Below are 24000 nucleotides of genomic sequence, written 5' to 3'. Positions count from 1 at the left end.
GATATGTGGAATATGTAAGTTTTTGTTTGAATAACCGAGAAATATGTGACAAAATCTACCGATAAACTCCGTTGCTTGCGTGAAGTTTATTGTGAAATTTACATCGCGTAATGGTCTGAAAATATTACAAAATTAATTAGGTATAAATCGAGAGGAAAATAACCCAGTAAAGCCTTTTAAGTTGTGCACAGACTACTTTTAGCTTTTGTGAAAGCTCAGTCATACAAATAATACTGGAAATAAGTCCGGTGGCGATCATTGTACTGTCTGGGGTTGATTTAATGACAAATGAGTCGGCGCGACTCATGCTGTGTGGCTACTGTGTTGCTCAAAGCCTTCGTTTTGCTTTTACAAGCTCGTATTTCCGTGATTTTCCTTTTCTATAACAGATCAATGGTGGCTCCTTGAATATATCTCTAAGTATTTGTATTTAAAAGTGCCATTTGTGCGTGGTTATGCTTTCCAAAATTTGGTATTGACGGTTGAGTGAAATTGCCCGACACAAGGGGTAGTAGTTCTTTCTGCAATTTTCGATTTCCGTTTTAGAGCTTCTTTTCTGTCTTTATATTTAACTTCTCGAAGGGTCTTCTCTACCATTTGCTCCGGGTAGCCTCTCGAGATCAGGCGTGTATTGAAATTTTCAATATTCTCTTCCATGTATTTCACAATAAACCTCACGCAAGGAGAAGGGAGTTCATCGGTAAATTTTATCACTTATTTCATGGTTATTCGAACAAAAACTTACATTTTCCATGTATCAACATTGCCAAAATCAATTTGCGATAAAACAACGGCGAAAAAGCGTTGATCTCTCCCCAAAACCGTGTTTTTGGGCGTCGAAACAATTTTTCGCCATACATTTCCTTCTAGCGACTTGCAATGTTTGCCCCCTGACGATCCCAGAGTTCTTTGCGCAAACACGGGTATCCGATTACTGGCAACTTATTCATTGAGCTTAAACGAGTTCTTAATGAGAATCCTCGATTAAGAGGAGGATTTTAAAGGCTGCTAACAGACTTCTGGGTCAGTTAGGATCTCAGCAAATTGTTTAACTTCTTGTAAACGGCGGCTTATGAGACGAAAGACAAATAATATTGATAGATGTTATGAAGCGGGCTTCGGAGAGTTGAAATCTGCTTAACCGTGGCGATGTCTGAGAGTGATTTTGTACACTAATCACCGAAAATGTGGCTGAAACATACTGGAAATATAACATGAGGCATCGTGGAACATCTAGTTGTCGACATGTCGCGAGGTAAGTGGAATATATCATTATTTTCTCTGTGCACTGTTATTTTCACATTATTATGCTAATTAGGACGGCGGTCTTTGTTGACAAAAGCACAGCTTAAACTTCTTCTACTAACATTTTACAGTTTTAACTGCCCCAAAATTTTATTGCATGTTTTTACAGGTGCGACATTGTTCTTTAAGTGGAGGGTAGTTTTGGGATCTCAAGTGATGTACTTTTTGCGATATTTTCCTTTAAACTTCGCCTTTTTTATGGCGCTTCATGAGTAGTCCGAAAAGGAAGAAATTTAAAATTCTGTAAAAAAATCAGGTGATAATCAAATTGCCAAAACAGCCTCTCAATGTAACAAGAAACATTTGCTTGTCTCGAATAAAGGGTTTTTACCCGGATTTATATCGTTTTCTTTGTATGGCAAATTGTTAAAAATGTGCCCTAAAATGGCCGCTGAAAGCCCTCTCAGAGGGGCAAAACCAAGATGGTGGTCCCAGCGCTAAAATACGAATCGAATTGAACTGAAAGTTATATTTTTGTGAATCACTTATCTAGACCATTCATCTGAGAAAGTTTGAGGAATTTGATTTTTTCTGGTCCAAATGGCCATAGTTGAAATTTACAGAGGGTGCCTCTTAAATTTTGAAATAAAAATGAGGGGTCCCCATGTTTGTTTAGGAGCAACAGCACCTTGTTTATACCCATATAAATCCTTATAATAGCATCATGATTGTAGTCACGATTGCTTGCTAAATTCACGTTTCCGACGATTGCTTTTTGCCCTACCCTGAGAATTGGTCCATATTTATTTTACACAGAGAAATTTATTACTCAACTCAAAACAACAGAAAAAAATGATAGGTCACCATACTCGTTTGCGAGAAAATGACGATTTACCTCTAGGGCGAGGTCCAGCTGTAAACAAAAAGCCGCCATTTTTTAATGCGCGCGCGCTAATCACGAGTGAAATTATGCGCAGTAGGGATGCGCAATGCAATACTGGGGAATGACCTTAAAGAACACTCGAATTCATTCCAGAAAACAACTCGGGTCTTGTTGAGCTTTAACAATTGTACGATTCAATCACAACAAATCCAAGATGTATACGCCTCAAAAGGCAGAATGGTAGGAAAAATAGTTTCGAAGCCTCGTAATGTCACAAAGAAAAATAGTGTACTGATTGGTTCGTGCTTCCGGCTACATCCTAATGTGGCCAAAAATATATCACTGACGGAACCGGATTACACGAAAATCGAGCTGAAAGATCTGAGAGTTTTTCTGCATAACCATCAAACTACGCACGGCTCTATATCTCGCCGCCTCGACAGGCTCGCGTTTTCCCTCGCCTGTCTCGTTGGCAATAAACCCCTTCTGGCGCCTGGCATGTCGGCTGATAATGTCCGAAAAATGAATATTTGGCCGAGAAGCGAAGCTTCGAGCGCAAATGTGAAATTTTGAGGACAATCTCTCAGCCAAGGACTTTATCAGCCAACATACCAGCGAGCCAGAAAGAGGTTTATTTATTTTATAACCCTGCCATTAATTTTCTGCATATTTTGTTGACTCTTTTGCACTTATCGGAACAGCATTGGCGACCACTTTTTTTTATGCCATTATCAGCGGATTCCACAGTAATTTTGCACCACGTGACGTAAAGTAACCAATAGAATTGCGCGAAAATTAAGCGTGGGTTATAAATTGTCTTAACTTTCTGAGACGTCATTCGAACAGGAGTGAGACGCCAGCGATTTTGTAAAACTGAGCCCAAATTAACAAGCATAATAATAAAACACATATGTAGCACGACGTCACGCGAGGCGAACTTTAAGTAAGCGTATATTCAACGTTTTAAAGTGTATTTGCTTTATATGTGATAACATGCTCTGACCAATAACAGACAAGATAATCTCTTCTCGGCTAGTCAGTAAAACAAACTTGAAGAGGACTTTGAAGGTCATTGAAGGTTATATTACTTTCTAATTTTTCGCATTTTACATGAACCAATTATGTAATATATACATTGCAACATAAGATCAAGAAGAATATTGTTGTCCCCGGGTGAAATATTTTATACTCACTCCAACAGATCAGTATCTGCCCAGTCAGGATCATGAATAACGTCAGACGCGGTATACACCGGAGGAGCATAGCCTGGGAACGGCATCTTAATATGGAAGTTAAATACTCTAATAAGTGTTACGTAGTAGTAAATGTCATCGGCTGACGGCTGCATCTTGCATATTATACATTTTATACTAGCTACATAAGGCAGGGTCTTATTGAATAGCTGTATGACGCTATGTTAAAAAGCAAGGTAATAATGGCACGTTGCAATCACAAGAAAATACAAAACGTTGCTTTGTTGTTATGAAACCTAATGCAAAGTTGAAGTATAAATTTTCGCTTGCAGCTTGGGTTTACACAAAACAATCCCCGCGGAGAGTGTGCTCACAGGGTACGCTTCGTCTTATAAAACTCATTTTACAGACGAAATTTAGCTGTGTCTTCTCTTTCGATAAGAGACTCAGTGCGCACTCATTAGATCTTTATTTCGGTCTTAAGCTGTCACATGAAGAAATTTTACTTAGAATAACTGTATCACCTGCCAGTCCACAAGGAAGTCTGGAACTGGATACCGTTGTCGGTCGCTCAGTGGATAAGGGGACTGCCTCGCTCTCACGTGTAGACCCAGTTCTCTGGCGGCTGCAAATGCGTCTCTGAAGTGCACATTGCAAGGAAGCGTGTTGGAACGTCTGCGAGTTTTGCCTTGAGCAGCAGCCTTTGCTAAGAGAAAAAATACACGAGAAACAGTAAGATTGCACCGCTCTTTCTTTAAGTAACTGAGTTTCTCTGCAAGTGAGAACTGCTAAAATAATTCAAGCTTTCAAATGAACTTGATTGCAGATTTTCCCGTTACAAAGAAACAACTAAAGCCCTCTGAAAGGACATGTGGTTACTGGATGGCGAGTAACCCCAATGGTACAAAAAAGAGCGGCGGAGTTTTAGCTTTATTGCAAAGTATTGCTTTAGTTAGTTTTATTGCAAAGCTAAAAGCTCTTTACAAAGCCAATGACATCCTTAAGAGATGTTAGAAATCTTATCCCATTAAACTTAAACGATGGTGAACAGACGACGCTGAATTTATTCTGCTTTATATATATAAAGCAAACATCTCTCATTTGTCAGTATTTAATAAAGAATCCAGAATTGACCATCGATCGGTTCTTGTTTCTTCGAATGATTTAAGATTCTTTAAAACGTGTCAAGTGTTTCTTCTTCTCTTAAACGGTTGCGGAAGATATCAAACCTTGAGATTGAACTGCACCCTCACTGTCTGCACGTTTCAGCGGCATCTGTGGTGGAACATGCTCAGGAGGAATCCGCGACTTTATTTTACTGGCTTCCGCTGACCCATTGTTGGTGGCCTCAGAAGGTTCATCAAGTGAAGGTAACGTGTTACTTCTTCTGAATTTCCGAATAGCTTTCTGAATACTGCTCCTTTTAGACACCTGACGGTACCATGCTGGGAATGGGTTGCTGTGAGGAAGTTTGTGCCTGAAGTACATCGGTATGCTGCGAGTACTAGAGTCTGCTCCTGCTTGCTGTCTGTGTACGTAAGCTGGCACACTCATCATCCTGCTGAACAGTCTTGCAGGGCCGCTCGCGCCGCTCCTGGCTGCAGATTGATCTTGATCACGTGATTCAACCGTCCACGAGTCACTCCCAAATATGGCTTCATCTCGCTCCTCTGTAGGGGAGGAGAGGGGTTCTTGTACGTTGGCAAGCATGTCAAGGATTTGTATTGTGTATTCTTCCATGCGTGTCAAGCGGTCTTCAATACCATTCACCTTTTTGGTGATTTGCTGGACTTTGGTTTCATTTTCTCGAGTTGTTTCCTTCAGATGATTGTTGATCGAGTCAACTCTAAATGACAAGAAAATAGCAAAAAACGACAGATTACATCACACACCATCCCAGGTTTAATTTAACGTTGCTCTCGGGATTTGTGTACTGAAAAACTTACTACGAAAACAAATTGTGTTTCTCTCAGTGATGAAATACGTTTTTCCAAGTGTTAAATTTGTTTAGATATTTGGTCTATAATGACGACGACATTTTATGAAATTTTCGTGGAGCTATCCGCGTTCACTTGTTTTGAGTAGGAAAAAGTAAATATGAAATAAACAGCTATAGGTAAAAGTAGTTGGACCGAGTTGAGTACAATTCAGGGAGTAAACGCACGAGTAATTTCAAAATCGGGCGAGCGCGAAGCGTGAGGCCGATTTGAAATTACGAGCACGATTAAAAATGAAACAGCACAACAAAGAACAGAACAAAAACGGTAACAACGAGGAAATGATAGCGCAAGATGAACTCATCGGAAGATTAGCACCGTTACCTAAACCCAATGGCTCGCACCCTCTCTTCTGGAGTAGCGTGAAACAGTGTATCTTTTTGTTGTAGATAACTTTCAGTGCATTGTTCTTCGAATAACATCAGCTTGTGCACATCTTGTCTCTCCAGGAAGAGTTCTACATTGTTTAGAATAAACAAGAAAAATAAATAAAGAAATGGAGTCAATATTGATAGGATTGTTCTACTGTGTAAAAGAAATGAACTTTACATGTGAACTGCGTAAAGAATTGACGGAGAATAATCTTTGCAGAAACGAGTTTCTCCTGATCGCAGCACCGGGCTTTCAAAGGAAATCTTAAAAAAGGGCGGAAAGAGACGCGCAGGAGAAGCTAGGAGACACATTGCACGCATTTGATTTTTTCTCATTCCAATCTCGAAGTGTTTTTTTTTTCCTACTGGGTATGGGGCAAACTTACGAAGAAAATTGGAGTAGCTACTTGAAGGATCGCTTCCTTTGAGAAATGTAGTCTTATGTGTGACATTGGTCGTTCGTAATTCGTCTAAATCTTCCCAAATCTTGACTTTCCTTGTGTTCGTTTTCACTAAATGAGCATTTACTTTGGTGTTTTCACTCATTTTCACTCACTCAGTTTTTTGTCTGTCCTTTTCCGGTGCAGGCTATTTTTCTTGTTACAGCATCGTGGTCTACAGCAAGCTTTGTACATGAGATGCAGGTGATTCAAGATAATGAACGGTGGAACAAGGACAGGCCTGTGCGCATACTCCAGTATCAGTTGATACCGCTGAAACTTCCAGATCTGGTTTGAGTTGGCTTGGACATTGGAAAATGTGTTGCTATGAAAACAAATTGTAATCTATTCATTACAGAAATACAAAGGTAGCTTGATCGCAAATAATACAACGTAATATCGCTAACCAAGTCTCAGTTTTCTAGTGTAAGATTGTGGACTTCTATACTGCTTCCATTGTTATCCAGAGCAGTTTTAAGCATGTAACCTGCGTCATTCACAGCAGAGTTTAGATATGTCCCTAAGTCGTCAGTGACTGATGCTGAATTGTTAAAACTTGATTGACTAAACATGTTTGTGATGATTTTTCACGTCTTTAAACAGTTTTTTTTTATGAGAAACATGATATAAGACTAGACCTGAACAAAAACGTTTTCTGCATCGATCACAGATTAACAAGGATAACAAGAGAGGAATATAAAGGCTAGGATGGTGTGCCTTGACCGCAAATAGAACAACAAGCTACAGACGAATACTGACTAATGAATATTTAAAACTTTCAGTGTCCAAGGACTGTATTGAGCGGTTTTCACTTAGCTGTTGAAAGCAATTCGCGTTTGCGTTAGTTCTGCATTTCTACGCTGAGTGATTCGTTTAAAAAGTTTACGCCACTTTCTCAACTATTGTGAAATTTAACTAAAACCAATCGTGACTCGCTCACACACGTTTTTCCGCCCTTCGTGCTAGCTACACATATTGACTTCGAGTTTTGATTGGTTAACTGGATTGTCTGTGTCTCTACTATTGGCCAAAGTGGTTACTTTGGTTTTAGTGAAAACAGTTCTAAAAAAATCGTTCAGCGACTAAAAAGGCATTGTACAATATGTACAAGAATGGAAAACTGAGTAGACAAGAGAAGAAAAAAATCGAAGGGCAGACAAAGTACAAATATAACCACAATTACAAAAAAAGAAGAAAAGGTACAATCAAGTAACCAACGCTCAGGAAATACAGTTGACTCGTTGAGCTGATTTAATGAAGAACAAGACGTAAAGCAACGATAAGGTACAACAAGGGCCATGAGCGTTGGAACACATCGCAATATTAGTCAAACTGACTGGTGTCTGACTACTTTTTCCAAACAGTTTGTAACTACCCGATTTATACACCTGGGTGGACAGAGGCATGAACTGAAAGAGTAAAGTGTCTTGCCCAAGAGCACAACGCAATGTCCCCCGCCAGGGCTCGAACCCAGACCACTCACTGACTATCGTGTCCGGAGTTCACTAGCCATGAGGTCACTACTTCTCCCAGCATATCACAAAATAACGTCATTCTTTTAACATGACTTACTTGAAAATGGCGATGAGCAAATTAAGCAGCAGAATATTAGCCACCAGTAGAAATAGCGCCATAATGACAGTGACAAGTGTTCCCCCAATTTCATCATAACGCGGTGTGTTGAATGCTGTGTTGTTTTGGTCATCTGCAAAAGACGCACAAGCAAGTCATTCTTTAATTTCTATAAGAAAACCACAACACTAAGCAAAGAACCCGGGGGTGGGGTTACTTCCAGAAAAATAGGATGGGGGTGTGTAACTCGCTTCCCAAAACCCTTACCCTATTTAAAAGTCCACAATATGTGATTTTACCTACCCTATTTCACTATTTATGACCTGACTAATAATTTGCTACCTTGTTTTAGACCTGGCCCTTAAATGAATACCTTATCTCAGACCTGCCTTATAATTAGTTCCCTAGTTCAGACCAATGTTAAAGGCATTGTTTATATGCCTTCATTAGGTAGGATCGTTGCCTCTAAAAAAAACACATACCCTATTTGAGACCAAAATGACCAAAATCGATACCCTATTCCTGACCAAAATGGCTAAGAAAACGTACCCTTTGCGGCCGAACAGAGCTTTATAGCTCATATAAGGGAATACCCCCCCCCCCTCGGGTGGGGAATAGTAACAATAACTTGCCAGAATAGGTTGTATCCTCAATAAACAGTTCGCCGTAGACTTGAAAGTAAGGTCTGAAGAAGACTTTAGGAATGAGGCTCCATGAGCCATGCTCGTGAGGAAACAAGATGGCTTGCTGTGCTACTCCATATGCCATCAAAAATACCACCATGATCAACAGGAAATAAGTCATGTCGATTGTCTGGATACAAAGAGAACAGAAATATCATAATGCAGGCTACTTCCTATCTCTGTTCAGCGATAATTGAGTGAGACGAATTAAGAATAACACATCACAACAAAAAACAACAAACAACAACAACAACAACAACGTTTTTTTGGTAAAGCAAGACTGAGGAATAATTATTCACGTAAAAAATAAGACCTCAAATGTCCTCGGTAATAAGACATGTTATGAATTATGTCGTAAATTCATGTTCAATATGAATTCAGTTATGAAGTATGCTAAATAAACTGTGATCGTGTAAGCTCTTCATTTTGTGTCAACTCCGAATAAATGCTTGGCACTTACATCGGAACGCTCTTCACATTTCTGTAACGAGCAACAGATGTAAAGCTTCTTACAGTACAATATTCTTCACTAAACAATGTCTTAAGCTTCCTAACTCTGTACCCACATCTACAGTCAATACTAAACTGAACTCACCATTCGACCAATCATGACCACATAAGGTCCCAGTACTTTACTGACAGAGAAAATATCAAGCACCCGGATGATCCACAACATGATGTCGAGGCAGTAGAGCATATGACCAATTCTAAGTGTTGCTGGATTCAAGCGAAAACCGGCAGCAATGAAGAACAGTACTATGGCACAAGCATCACACAAATTCCATTTGGAAGTGGCCCATTCTTTCAGTTTCTTGCACAGAGTTTTGGGCTCCGAATGGAGCACCTATAGATTTGCAAAGAGGAGATAAAATTGACTTTGTCAATGCTCGGTTTTGGAAAATCGACAGAGGCGCTATCTTGCCTCCAATTTCCACAGTCTTGTTGATATTTAATTCGTGTCAAAAGTAATCGAGACCACAGCACTTTGGAAATATATTCAACTGTGGTAACGTCTCTCTACGAGCCAAGTGGCTCATCAGGGCGACGCTTATCTCCGGCTTCTGTAGCATGAAGCGACTAGGAGTATTTCTACTCCGCCCTGGATGGGATGCTAGTCCATCGCAGGGTTACCTCCAGCACTGCATTCGCCGGTACCCATTTATACACCTGGGTGGAGAGAGGCACTGTGAGAGTAAAGTGTCTTGCCCAGGAACACAACAAAATGTCCCCGGCCAGGGCTCGAAGCCAACCGCTCGATCCGGAGACGAGGGCACTAACCATGAGGCCACCTCTTCAAGTATAGCTCTTTCTAAATATTCTGGGAAACCTTGCGTCGCAAAAAATGTTGATTACGCTGAAAAATACGATTTCCAATGGCTAATGGTGTAAGGTATAGCCGTTTTAGTCTCCAGTTTCAGAATTTGTCCTAGTATGAAAACGGAGAAATATCCGTTTTATCCGCACTAACCTGTCTGATCTCCTCTGTACACAGTGTGAACACAAAAATGATGAGGATCATTTCATGGGGAGGAGGCGTCGGAGGAAGACGAACTAATATGACATAGCAGAATACTATCAGGAAAATGAAGTAGACGATCTGTCGCCAAAAAGAAAATAACAAGTTGAATTAACACACCGTCGCTTATGCGAGCATACCATGCACAGCGAGCCTTGTGTTTCGGTTTAATGAACTATTAATTCACTCAAATTAATGACAAAATACTCATTTATTTCTAATTTCGTGCTGCTGACTAATTGAGGTAAAATACACACCACATTTGCCCAGAATTTAGTGATGGGTGCACGATAAAATTCGCACAACTTCTGTCCCAAACTGAGATCAATCCTGACGCTTTCAGCCTCCTTGTCAAACAGGCTGCATCTCTTCTTTACACTCAGAGAGTCAGTGCTTTCTGTACGGCTGTGAGACGAGAATGACCTGCAAAACAATAAATAAAACAACTACCAGCTAATTCATGAAATAACCTTACGTTTCAATTGAACAGGTTCCTAGAATAGGGTTTTTATTTACGGAAAAAGGAAAGCCAGAACAACAGTAACAAGGCAAAGAACAGTCTATTTTGAAAATAAAGGTGAAGAAAAAGTTTAAATCTTAAACATATTTTTATGAATGACAAACCAGAATTTGCTATGATACGATATTGACCGAGTCAACAAAACAAATACGCATAATACAGAACAAATCACCAGATATACACGCACACGCACCTTTTCCGCGAATCCGCGCGAAAACGTTCGCATGCAAGCGAATACAAACGCAGTCACACTGATTGTTAATATTGTTGAAAACGTTTATGTACATTTATGTATATTTGTACAGTTTTGTATCTATTTGCCGCACAGGTCGGCGCGCGCACGCAAAACTGTCACACTCTCCCACATTCGTTGATAAATTTATTGACTACAGCAGTTGGATGATAAATCTCTTATTAGATGTTTTGGTGTGTAGTATCGCTTTATATTTTTACTCGTTGTTTTATTTTGGCGAGCCCTACGGGCTCGTCAAAATACGGCACAACTCTTAAAAATATACAGCGATACTACACACCAAAACATCTAATAAGATATATGTGTTGTACCTTCAATATGGCTAAAATAAAAATCCTTTATATAATATGTGCATATTAGTCAAAGTGGGTGTGGTTTGGCGGGGTCAAGAGTACATAATCATGATTTGAATTAATTGAAACAAAAGGGAATTTTTGCGCTTTATTTATGCAGAGGATGGAACATCTATAGGAGAGAAATGAACCAAACTTGGGATCGAATCAGTTTAATTTCAAGAAACAAACAGAGCTTCTCAGTTCCCTGTCTTCATTACCATAAAAAAATGTTCTTTTAATATAAAAAGAACGTTGGCAAAATGGACTTCATACTTTTAATACAATACAATGTAGGACCAGAAAATACATTACCTGTGCACAGAACAAAGGAGAAATAAAGCTTGTGTGATAGCAGTGACAACATGTCTTTTTATTGGATTGAAACTTACTGGCTACCAGCTAAAACAAACGTGTCACATGTGAAACAAATGTCTGTAGTCTTCATGACGTAAATTATTTAAATAAAGTAAAGTAAATCCTTATTTTTACGGGCCGAGTAAACAGCCATTGTAGAAACAAAACACAATTAACATCAACTAATCCGGGTAATGTTTTGGATTCGAAGCAGATTATTGATTATTGGTTTATTGATCGTGGCTGATTCTGATGCTGGGGTGGTACGAGTAGTATGGTCCCGAGAAGGTCAGCAATTTGTTAATGGAAACAAGGCACTGGTGATGAACACGGGAGACAGCTTTGCCATAGTCTGTCCAAACGTGGAAGATACAAATAATCGATCCCCTTACGATACCATGTTCGAGAACGTGTGGTTAGTTGGTTCACATGGGTATGACGAATGTGACGCATCAAAAGATGGCAAACTTCTGCTCAAGTGCAAAGATCCTGAACAAATAAAGCAAGTTATTTTAAAAGACCTATACGCGCAATTCGGGAAAACATATTATCTTATTTCGACTTCAGACGGACATTTGTCTTCTCTTGACAACAAAAAGGGCGGACATTGCGAGACGCAAAATTTGAAACTGACTGTGTACGTTCAGTAAATGAATGATGATAAACACGCAAGTTTAGAATTGACCACAGCCTGAAGAGTAAACTGTCATTAGTTGAGTCTTCAACCAAGCGGATTACCATTCATTGAACAAGGAAATCATCATCAGCGGCAGGAGAACACAAGAACAAGGAAATCATCAGTAGAAGGGGAACACCAGAACACAATGCACAAATCCATTTTGTCAAAGGAGACTATTAAAAGAACCTTTTGTCTACGAAAGTATAGAAAATGGGACGTTTTCACTGCAATGGTGGATCCAGACCTCTTTATAAGCTCCTCTTACTACTTCTTGGGGTCCTTCGAGCCTTAAATTAAGGAGGGATCAGAAAAAAATGTTTCGGCCCTTCGGGCGCGAAGTATTTTCGCCTATACGATCCGCCACTGCACTGTGTTTTCATTGCGGTTGAAAACCATTTACGGCAGGCAAGTTTGCTTGATAGAGTTTACATTTAATTACAGAGATGTCTTCTCGGATCACATTAGACAATAACACGGACAAAACAGTACAAGAACTACACTCTGTAAGTTCAGTGACAAACTTCCATTACATGTTACGATACACCTAAGATGTTGTTTAAAACTATAGTTGAGTTAGTAACGGCAAAAGCAAGCGAAAGATAGCTAACTAGCGTAGCATTTACAAGGGTAAATTCTCAACTGGTCAAAACTCGTGATGACGTTTTTCAAAGTTAACAGAATACGCGCGATCACAGCCTGCATCATTTGTAATTACCTGAGATGTATTTGCGAGTCTCCTTTTGAGAAATGAGCAGTGTTTCCGTTGCGCTTTTCATTGCCAGTCTCCTCCTCATCTCTCTTAGTTTGTTCTAGTTCATGTTCCTCGAATGTGACAGGCATTTGACACAGTTCCTTCTTGGTTTTGAACTCCTTAAATGCAATTGTGGGTGGAACCAAGATACCTAGCACAGTCTGTAAGGACAACAGTAAGGCAACACTTAAAATATGTCCGACGTGATGACCGAAAACGACACTTACTTCCAACTTGAAACAGCATTTAAACACTATTCCTCGGACTCCAACAAGTATTTTCTAAAAGGACTGGCATGCAGGTGTGAATAAAAAAAAAACCCAAATGTTTTGCGCGAGAAAAATAGCCGCGAGAAAACTTCACCTTGAGTTTTCGAGTCAAATGTTTTCCTATATGTAGCGTTTTTTGTTGGTTTGATACAATTGTGACTGGTTTGTATGACACAGAATCTCCTTAAATAGCACGAGTTTGATCCACGCCATCTAAATGCTCCTCAAAGAGACACATGCAATGCCAGGCATCTAACAGGTGCATCGCTACCATGAAAAAAGCACTTGAGTGTATATAGCTAACTTTCCCATTAGCACAAGTGATCACGATAGTCTAACTTACATGCCAATCGAGTCAGATGATCGTAATATTGTACTCTTACCTTCAATGAGGCCCATTCCCCCATTTTCATGGCACCCATCCAGAGCTCCGTTAGCAGTGTTTGACAACACGTGTGTGCCACGAACTCCTCGTGTCGCGTAGCAACAGCAAGTGACAGACAGCACTGGTCTCCCCAGTTATCTAGGTTATATGTCAAAAGTTGTTGCGCCATGTCTTCATTTGTGCGGTGACATTCATCCAGTAAACCCAAGGCAATGTTAAGAAATTCACTGCAGAGAAATGGTCCAACAAATATTAGCGGTTCAAATTTCAGGCAATACGAACAACACGGAATTCAATCAAGCGCTATATTTGTTTTTCTTCAAGTGACATTTTTAGCGGTCCTTTTACGTACAATGAATGAGCTTGCAGTTCCTCTGACACATCAGCCTTGAGTTCATCCTTGGCCATCTCCTCCGCCAGGGCCTTGAACAGTTTTCCCGCCACAAGGGCCTTGGCCAGGTTCTCATCGCCGTGCTCCCACACATAGAGCGCCATTTTATGAAGATTGGACAGCACTGCCCAGATTAACAGCTCATTGTACGGAAACTTAAATCCAACGCCAAAATAGCTGTCATCTGTAGTTGACATAAACATTTTCATGTTTGCCATTCCGATACCCTGAATAACAAAACAGGAACTTAAGCCATAGTTATTTCTTTCCCGCATCAAGAGGAATTTAGGATAAACACCACAGTTTGTACATTTGTAATTAAAAGTCTTAAAGACAGGTCATTTTGCTAAAACATTATCTCTATCAGATACAAAAGCAGTTTCTTTCATTGTTCCTTTTTTTGTTGACAGTATGTGTCCGTGAAATAGTCTATGACTCTGCACGTAGTTTGAGACGCGTTGTCAAGCCACTGTTCACCTTATTCGCATTTTAGAATTTTATCATAACTGCAGTATATTTTCAGTTTGTTCACTTTCAAAGACAGCAGGCGAGATCAAGAGTAACTTACTTTCTTAATTGATCCATAGTCCTTGTGGTGGTTAACAAAAGTGATCCCGAGTAGTCGCTCTGTAATGTTTGCCAAGTTTTGTAGTTTGAAGGAATGAGCTTCCTGCGAAAAAAAATAACAACCACTAGGATTCCATGTAGGTCGTCTTTAGGTCCCCTTCTCCAAAACGTTTCCCTGTAGAACCGATTTTTTTTTCTTAAAAGCTTTCCCCATCTTTATTAAAGGCGCCCCTTCTAAGATGGAATGACAAGACAATTTATGACAAGAAGACAATGATTTTGTACTGACCAGCGTTTGTTTCTAGAATTTTCTGCCCATAACAATATTTGCAAGAAGCTGTTAATGAAATACTCCTTTGCATGTGCTTTTATGTGTACCATCTCTAATATATAGATTTAGGCCAGTCTAAAAGCGGAGCTCCTGGGCCGGGTTGTTCAGAGCCCGATTAAGCTAACAGGAAAAGGTAGAATTTTGATTTGAGTATTGTAACTTTGTGGTGAGGTTTTCTGTATATTGTTTAGCCTTCTGTTTTGAGTTTTAATAATCACCATATACACAAAACAAAGCAGCAAAAAACATTTGTCAGTAGAAGAAAAAGTTATAATTCGGTTAACTTTTAATCCTGGGTTAGCGTTAACCGGCTTCCGAACAATCCTGAAACAAGTTAACCTGACATGAGCCCGTGATCCACTCGAAAACCAGCACTAGGTCAGCGGTCAACTTAAAAAAGCACGTGATCTCGATGAGCTGTAAACTTGAGCCCGCGATATGGTCACGTGATACTGGTTAGCGGATACCTTGTTTTGACAGATGCCAATTGATCATAACAGGGATGTCCAATATCAAAGAAGTACACGGTAAACCAAGGCTGCATGTCTCTGTCAACCTATTATTTGGAGTATGGCCGCCATGTTGCGCGACTCCGTCGTCGTCTTCGCCGTCGTCGCCGTCGTCGTCTTCGCCGTCGTCGCCGTCGTCGTGCGTACGCGCCCACGAGCAATACCGCTAGCCATGATAACCATGAGAAAATCAGCTCATGGGTCTTCTTTTCTTTCCTATATGAGTATGGGGCTCCGCTGCTTTTTCGGGCCGCCGGATCTCCGCTACTAATCCCCTCCCACCAGGGCTAACATAGTAACTGAAAAGAATGTTTGTCTTCACTAACCTTCCAGCCACCAAACAGACGACGTAGCGTGGTGCTTTTTCTTGCTCTCTGTTGAAAACCATTATTACATTATTTTATTCATTTTACTATTTTACTATTCCACATTTTACTTCTATTCTGACAACCCTTAAATCTAAATGTTAGGTGTCATTTGTCAAAATTGTTAACACTGATGAAACTGAACTGATGGTATACATAACATAAACGTACAACTCTGTAAAGCTCTTCCAGACGACGAGCAGTGAGGAAAGATGACATACTGACGCCGTTCTCCAGCAGAAGGTCCACGAACTTAACACGGTCCTTCACCAACGCCTCAAACATAGCACTTTCCAACGCTGAAATCTAAGAACAAAGAAACAATAACACTACTGATTTAGAAACAAGAGCAGAAGATTTCAAACGAAAAGCAGGGATTTATATAGAGCAGAATTTGACAGGTAAAAACACTTAGTTCAAACCTCCCATTTACGATCTTCTTTGAAGATTTCGCATTTGGCGATGTCAGCTCGATTCCATATCAATGCGAGGCTGAGTTGATGTGATGGAGAAGCACTGTGACCTTTGTGAAAGAAGAAAAAAAGTTTTAAAACGAAACACAAGTCGAAGGCGGTTCGTTAGGACAGACCCTTTCGTTAGTTACGTACATGGCTAATAGCTATAGGATATTGAAATTCAACAACTTGCATCTAACAAACAGGTGAGGTAACCGACGGACGAAAAGTTTGAAAAGTTATAAATTAAACTTTGAAGAGTTGGAGCTGTTGCACAGGTGAGCTCGTATCTGTTACTTGCTTGCATGTGGCATGAAATATAAAGCAAGACTTCCAGTGGTTATATTCAACTGAGGTTTTAGCTTACCCGAACCGAACAATATCAATGACAGATAGACAGCCTAATGTGTAAAATAATATAGCTCGTTTGAAGTAACTAAGTTCTGAAGCGCCGGCCGTATTATAGAATTATTTTATTAATCAAAACTATAACGAAATTCTCGAACGTGATTGGCTCTCAGCAGCCCGATTTGAGCATTAATTAGACAGTGTACGCGTCATGCTTGTAATTGGACAGTACGCGTCATTTTGCGCGCGCTGTTGCGGTGCACTTTGTTGAGTAAACTGCTGTGTTTTTCAGCTCAATCGATGGTTTGTTCGTTTCTCGAATTTTGTCATAGTTTTGATTAATTGGTAACAGGGCTTCGCGTCGTGCAATTCAGTCTGTAATCATACTCGCGAATAACAAATCGGACTCCCGCTTCGCGGTCGTCCGATTTTGTTAATCACTCGTATGATTACAGACCGAATTGGACTCCACTCAGTCATATTACCATTATTAATTACAAACTGTATCATGACAGGGACCCAGTAAGCTTTTCGTATTATGGTAGTGTTTGTACAGAGAGCTTCGACTATATTCGATTAATCGGGATGCAGAGTTATGCACTTGAATAAAAAAGTTTGTTTCTTGCGAAAGGATCACCGTCACGTGAAGGAAGTAACTTGTGAATTTCATGGAGGTGTGTATCGCTAGTATCGATACACAAGTCACTATCTAACCTTGATATAACAAATATTCTGATGGGATCCTCATTGACTTAGTCCACGTAAAAACAACATAAATTAATACCGTTCAAGAGTGCTTTTAAAATTGCTCTGTCGATATCCATTCCTTCTTCGTTCACACTGAAAACTGTGATCTATATAATAAAATAAAGAGACAAGAAGTTTGTAGCACAGAAAGGGTGAACTAAATTAAAACAGCTGTCTTTAAACGTTTATTCAATTTTGTGTCGAGAACCGAGAAAAATGGCTTGCAAAGTGTTGAGATAGACGAGCCTGATTAAAAGAGGAAAGGGTAAGCACAAAAAAAATGACCTACTCAAAGTCGTATTATCGGTAATTTTTGCTCGTTAAGAAACCGTATAAAATTGTTATTCGAATATTGTAGAAGAAAGGAGAAGAAAGAAAACTTATTGTATCACTGAAAGACAGATAACATACATATTGCTTGTTGCCGACGCATCTCAGTACATTCTCGTAAATCTTCAGACATCCTTCCTCGTCACACTCAGGGAAAGCTTTTTCGATTTTGACAAATAGTTGATGATGGTCGACGACATCCACCATTTCCTGAAGGTCACTAGAGAAAAAGGCAAATCAAAAACAGTTAATCAACATGTTATCGTAGAAAAACCAGTTTACTGCAGTGATTAAGCAGATTATTGTTGACAAAATAAACATCCGCGCCGTTATATTAGTAGAAGAAAAATTAAGGCAGGAGGGGTGGACTCTAGAAAAAACAACAACAAAAAAAAACAAACAAAAACAATAAAATTTTACAGTTAAGGCCTACAAAGTTTAAAAGTGGCTTCAAAGGATAGAATTTTTCATTGAGGTGTTCCGTAACGAAACATAATAATGGCACTTTGAGCAAGAATTTTATATCCTAATTTTAATTTCCTTTGTTAAAATCCGTTTAGGTTCTGTTTGTACTGCAATCAGTGAAGATCTTAGTCTAAAAATCAAGCCAGTCAAGTCATGCATCCATGGCCAGAGCCACCTTTCTTCTCGTGCCCAGGCACCGTTGGCTAAGAAGAGCAGGCGGCTCTGGGGACGAGAATGCTTACCAGCTACTTTGAGAGATAAAGCGATGCGCATATGCCAAGATGTCAGCTGCGCGGCCACTGCCTTCCGCAACAACAACTGGAACAGCAGGATTTCTAGTTACAGACTCCAGAACTGTGCGAATGGTGTTGGGTCCTCCTTCAAGCACAAGCAGCACCACAGGTACGCCATGGGTTCGCTCTGTTATGCCAACAGTTATAGAAAGAAAATCAGCACGAACTTTCAGCGTCTCGATCTCTCGTTACGTTTGTAGAGACTGAAATTATTCAACACACTCCAACTCTTATCAGCATCTTTCTCCACTTAACGAAAAAGCGCATGGCAAATTAACACGCCACATAACAAACCTAACTGAATGATGAATTGTCTTGTACGGTTAAGTGAATCTTACCACAAGATTTCTCCATCTTTTTTCGCGAGATACAGTTTTCAAGACTCGCGCGAAATGAGATCTCTCCTCCATATTTGTTGATCGTCCCATCATCCACCAGGATGAAATGAGTGTGATTGTTATCCAGGCATGCGCCCTGTGACAGCATGCTGGAGGTCATATGGTATGGCACCACTTCCTGATAGAGACAGAACTATGAAATTAGCCATTGATCGACAATATCATTTCCACAGCTAAGTAAGTTAACAAAGTGTGATATCTGACTCTTTTAAATCAGTACTCTTCTGACACGTTTAATTTTAAGCTAATGAGGCAAACACAATGACACAGCCAAGTATACATATATTTAACTCTACAAACCAAAAACCTCATATGATCCCACCCTATCATTGGCCAAATCACTCTATGAGACGCGCCTGCAGAGAATCATGGTAGCTGGATTCATCAAAACAAATACCCAAGATTATGAATACAACTACCATGGTTCCTTGCAGGCGCACTTCATAGAGGGAATTAGGAATTCGCATTTTAGTGTCTTTTAAAGGTCAGATTTCCAATCTTTTTTCCAAAACATTTTCCCGTCTCTTACTTGGCTGACCTATTATGAATTCACCTGATTTGCGACAAGAATTTTTCTATGATCTACGATTCCCCAGGTCGCTATGCCAATCAAATGAACCTGTTGAGCATTATCCTTGAGTTGAGCACCGCGTGACATGACTGTGTGACCCCGCACAGCCTCACCCACATGTCGCATGACACCCGTGTTTGTGCCGCCAGTTATGATCCAGGCCCCTGTAGTTTCCGCGGCCTGTGAATATAAGGAAAATTGTAGTATTTCGATAAAATTGCTTTTTTGCTTCTCTTGCAGAGGATTTATTGAAAACTTGCCCACTAAACATACAAGATACAATTTTTGTTTTCCTATTATACCTAACCTACGTTGCAGACGGAAATTTAACCCTGTAAATAACCGGCCGTACGCATACTTACTACAACATGTCTGTAGCGTTTTGATAAAAAATTACGAAAGGTGACAGTGAATAAATGAATGATCTCCTCTTCACATAAATCGTGCTTTTAGAATTTGCGACGTTTCGGGCGATGTACTCGTTAATAACAGCAGCTGTTGCATGGCTCACTCAGCCCCAATTCACGCTAGTTGACGCCTGTAACGCTCTTGCACTTCTAACAGAAATGATTTTATGTCAATCAGTTCAGTGGCGGATCTAGGAGAGGGACCCCTTATTTTGGAAAAAAAAAAAAAAGAAAATCGCAGAAGGAAGAAAAGCCGGTAGGGAAAGCAAAACAAATCGGCCCTCCCCCCCTCCCCCTTAGCTCAAGGTCTGGATCCGCCACGGCAGTTGCTGTGCAGAGAGTATCTATATTCAAAGATGTTTCTACGATTAAATGCAAAAAAGCATTAGCGTGGTTTTAGTGAAGTCAAAATGTAAAACACATGATGTGCAAAGATGAATTGCCACTGTCATAAGCTAGAAGAAACTAGTAATGAAGTAGAAACATTAGTGCTGAGACTCAACCTTGTATTATTAAATATTACTTCCTTTTGCTTAAATTCTTTGACTTCAAAATAACACAGTCTAGATAACGCAAATGAACTATTTACCTTAAGAAGGCCTTTTCTCAGCACTTGCTTTAGTTTCGGGTGAAGCACAAAATTCTTTGCGCCTCCAGTCACAGAGATGAGCAGCTTGGGTAAGTCCAGCTTCCATTCCTTACAGAGCAGGCGCAGAGCCATCTCAGGGTCCGTGTCATGAGATACCCGTATGTACTGGTAAGAAAAAGAAACGTTTGAGAAAACAGAAACAGAGAGTACTTGAGCATATGCGTGAGTGATAAGGTAAACTGAACTGACCTTGGCTCGGCTGACTTGTCCAGCTCCTTGGAATTCGAGCTCGCCGTAAGCATTGGTAGGTTTTGTGACACTATGTTTAAACACTTCCCATTTGTCCCCTCGCGTGCCAGTTGACAGCAGTGCATCACCACTGTGGTATTGCTTTTGGCGCCCACAACAACAACTGAGATAAAACAAATTATTATACATTGAACTCACTATCTCTTTTCTGATTGGTCGAAAGCGTACAGTGAATTTTCGAAATCAGCGCCTGTGACGTCATCTCTGCAGATTATACAATAATCATGTCAAGGACTCTCAAGGTCACGGGCAATCATGTCAAGTTCGCGCGCTTTCTGTTGCTTGCCGTCAGTAAAGAAGCAAAAACATGACTTCCATTTTCTTTGTGCAATGTATAATAAAACAATTATTAGATTCGGTTTTTGTGATATCCAGAATAATCAAGGTCTCGGTAAGGGTTATCAGCCTCAGCCGAAGGCTTCGGCTGATAACCCTTACCGAGACCTTGATTATTCTAGATATCACAAAAACCTCATCCAATAATTGTTTAGTAACAGCGTTTTAGTAAGACTTTCGTCTCGGAATGTTCTTGGTAGTTAGAATAGTTGCCTAATTCTGTTGAAGGGGGTAGCTTAGGAAATGACCTGGGTTTTATATGGCGTGCCGTTTCACTTTCTGTTATCGTCTACTGATATATCTATGAATAAATTGTACTTTACACCGGCACACGAAACTAGAAGTTACCCGGAAACGAAAGCTGTGCGGACTGAAGGAACTGCGTAAGAGTGAAGAGTAAAACAGGAGCATGGTCTGCTGACAAATGTAACTCGACCCAACGATCGTGATTGCAGTTTGCATAACTAAGTTGCTGAACCTACTTCACATTCGACCTGTATAATAATCTATGAACACGTTGTTCTTTGACACGGGTACACTAAACTAGAAGTTGCCCAGAAACCACTGCGAGCGGAGTTCTAGGGAAATCCGCAAGTCTGGAAGTGTGAAGAGTAGAATTCAGTAGAGTAAAGGATTCAAATATTTTTTATTGCAGCTTAACACGACCTTAGGTCGTATTCTATTGGGATCAACCGTTTCTGGTTGGTTGGGTTGGTTGAGATTTTTCGTGTTCTATTGAGCAAAAACAGTTTACGATTGGTTTGGTTGATCAACTTTTTCAACCGCTTAACCGGCAGCAAACCAGGTTGAAACAATTGAAAAAGCATTTGCGTAATTATGTGGCGCGATTGTAGCTCACGTAAGGACTATTCCCAGCAGTTACCGCATTTCAACCGAAAACGGTTGGAAAAGCGTTCTTTGAGAAACGTCAACCGTATCAGCCCAAACCGGTGGCAGTTGAAACGGTTGATCCCAATAGAACACGACCAAAGTAACTAAGTTGCTGATGACACTACCGAAACTTCACGAAATACCAATAGGATAGATCTCCTTTATAAAGTAGAAAACTTTATAGCGAGCACTTGGTTGAAATCCCTCCGTAGAGACCAAATTGCTCTGTCAACCACTGGGATTTACCTGATATCTGCGCCGAAGGAAATTTGATAAATTTTGGACTAAAAACAACTAAATGTGACGACAGCCCATATCGTCAAATTTGAGCGTACCCAGTTGACTCTTAGTATCAAAACACGCGCACGAAATGGTAACGGTCACAGTAAAAAGTCCGCCATGCCGTATGGCGAAAGAATGCGACAGCCTCCAAAATCAAGTTGACTTTTCTTTGTTTTAGATGCCCCAGAGAGTGGCTTGACAAACAACATTGCGGATTTTGAACCGTGTGACCGTTAGTTGTAAAAGTTTCATCTCTCCTCAAAAGGTGAATATCGCACAATTATAGACCGGTCCGGCCGGTTTCAGTCTTTCTTATAAATGATCCTGTTTTAAGAAAACAAACTTTACCTAACACAAAAAGTAATTACGTTTATAAATGTTTTTTTTGACCCTGTTGAGCTAACTTGCAATGAAAGAAAATTGAAGAAAACTCTGCCTCGCTCGCTTTCTTGACATACCGTAAAACCCCACGTTAAAGCCCTAGGCTTATATAACTTTATAAGGGGTTTTGGGTGGGCTTATAAACTGGGGGCTTATATTCGGGGGGGGGGGGGAGGGGCATATAAGCGGAATAAAAAAAAATGTTTCGGAACGACGAGATAAAACGTGTCTGAGAAACGAATTAAGGCGGGGATAAACCTGAAAATTTTGTAAATGATGGAATTTTTGTTTTTGCCGGAATTTGAATCTTAAGGTATTAAAGTTTATCTTGAGAAACATTTCTGCTTCTGTAAGTTCAGAGCCCGTTTTCTCAAAACAACTTATTTTTACCTTTGAGAAGAGATATTTTGAGAAGGATTTGTCCAATTGATCTGACATTTTCAGGGCTGTATCCTCTCATTGAGGTGAGCTGGATGAGCAGACCGTTTCTCCATAAGTTGAATTTTGCACAGGTTATTGAGGAATATGTCACTGAGAAATCTTGGTGAACTTTGAACTGGAATTGTGTCCATAATTTTAGTGGCTCCCAAATTTCCTCTGCTCATCTAAGAGAGTGACCCCAGTACTTTGTTTTGACACTAAAATCCCTTGATTCCATGAAATCTACAAGCAGGTATCTTTTCTCAAGTACGCTTAGGTTTTTCACAGGATGTGTTTAACATATTGATCTGGTGTCAAATAACAAATTAGTTTAGGGCGAAATATATGTAATATTTTGTGTCAGCGATTCCTAAGCTTTTTTCTGTTATATAGGTTTATATGGTTCTGAACTATAGTTATGAAGTTGCACTTGTTTGAAAAAAGGGCCTTTTTTCATTTTTACCCCCGCCTTAAAGCTAACATACCATTACATTTAGAGCTATAACACTATTTACCCTATTACTACCCTATCACCCTATTAGCCTATAACTATCGATTAATCTAAAAATTTTGATGTTTGTAAAGAAACGCCAAAGGAACGCACTTATACATTACATGAGCTTATATCTGGAGGGGGAGAGGAGGGGGACGGGCTTATATCTGGAATAATATCTTTGTTAACAAATAGAAGGGCTTATATCCGGGGGGGGGGCTTATAACCGGGGAACTTAACGTGGGATTTTACGGTACTTCAGAACTCAAAAATGGAAAGGCGCGACACTCACTTCGTTTAAATAAAACTGAAATGTCCACATTACTCAGTCGACCGAAGAATTTATAAACAGTTATTCAATTCTCCTTTGCTGGATAGACTACTGGATACGAGATGATGATAAAAAAAATCGGTGTCTCGTTCACGGTTATTTATGAACTCGTATCAAAAAATCTATTAACCCTGGGCTTTTCTTCTTTAACCTTTTGAATTGTTAATGGAAAAATGGCGCGGTCTGGTTTTTACTCGAATTCATCATTGTAGTTTTGGAGTAAGCAAGTGAAGGGGGTGGGGGGGGGGGGGTGGGAGGAAATTCATGTCCCTCTTTATTCCGCCAGTGGAGACCCCTGAAAAGTCCGGTTGTGGTTTTCGACCAAACTTGGTCAAAGATTATCTG

The 24000-nt window shown here is 40.0% G+C and overlaps 1 protein-coding gene across 2 annotated transcripts in view; it reads right to left on the bottom strand.

Annotated features, from left to right (window-relative positions):
• Nucleotides 1–42: 42 nt before the first annotated feature.
• The window catches only part of LOC145479171 (transient receptor potential cation channel subfamily M member 3-like), a 27450-nt gene continuing 3492 nt past the window's right edge, over nt 43–24000 (bottom strand). The window contains exons 3-26 of one of the 2 annotated variants that reach the window (XM_081457458.1): nt 20462–20624; nt 20213–20377; nt 19199–19396; nt 18586–18763; nt 18197–18374; nt 17571–17709; nt 17197–17266; nt 16032–16132; nt 15781–15915; nt 15571–15618; nt 14406–14507; nt 13799–14064; nt 13445–13673; nt 12757–12953; nt 10158–10323; nt 9853–9981; nt 8980–9228; nt 8334–8514; nt 7702–7834; nt 6246–6454; nt 5643–5775; nt 4551–5167; nt 3846–4027; nt 43–3407 (exon numbers count right to left, since the gene is read on the bottom strand). In XM_081457458.1, coding sequence (XP_081313584.1) covers nt 3318–3407; nt 3846–4027; nt 4551–5167; nt 5643–5775; nt 6246–6454; nt 7702–7834; nt 8334–8514; nt 8980–9228; nt 9853–9981; nt 10158–10323; nt 12757–12953; nt 13445–13673; nt 13799–14064; nt 14406–14507; nt 15571–15618; nt 15781–15915; nt 16032–16132; nt 17197–17266; nt 17571–17709; nt 18197–18374; nt 18586–18763; nt 19199–19396; nt 20213–20377; nt 20462–20624 — 4258 coding nt within the window. In that variant the 3' untranslated portion in view covers nt 43–3317. Of the gene's footprint in view, nt 3408–3845; nt 4028–4550; nt 5168–5642; nt 5776–6245; nt 6455–7701; nt 7835–8333; nt 8515–8979; nt 9229–9852; nt 9982–10157; nt 10324–12756; nt 12954–13444; nt 13674–13798; nt 14065–14405; nt 14508–15570; nt 15619–15780; nt 15916–16031; nt 16133–17196; nt 17267–17570; nt 17710–18196; nt 18375–18585; nt 18764–19198; nt 19397–20212; nt 20625–24000 lie in introns of both variants that reach the window. The other variant, XM_081457451.1, reaches the window with a different exon arrangement.

Source organism: Orbicella franksi, chromosome 1, assembly GCF_964199315.1.
Source record: "Orbicella franksi chromosome 1, jaOrbFran1.1, whole genome shotgun sequence".
Lineage (NCBI taxonomy): Eukaryota > Metazoa > Cnidaria > Anthozoa > Scleractinia > Merulinidae > Orbicella > Orbicella franksi.
This window is presented reverse-complemented; position numbering and strand designations above follow the sequence as displayed.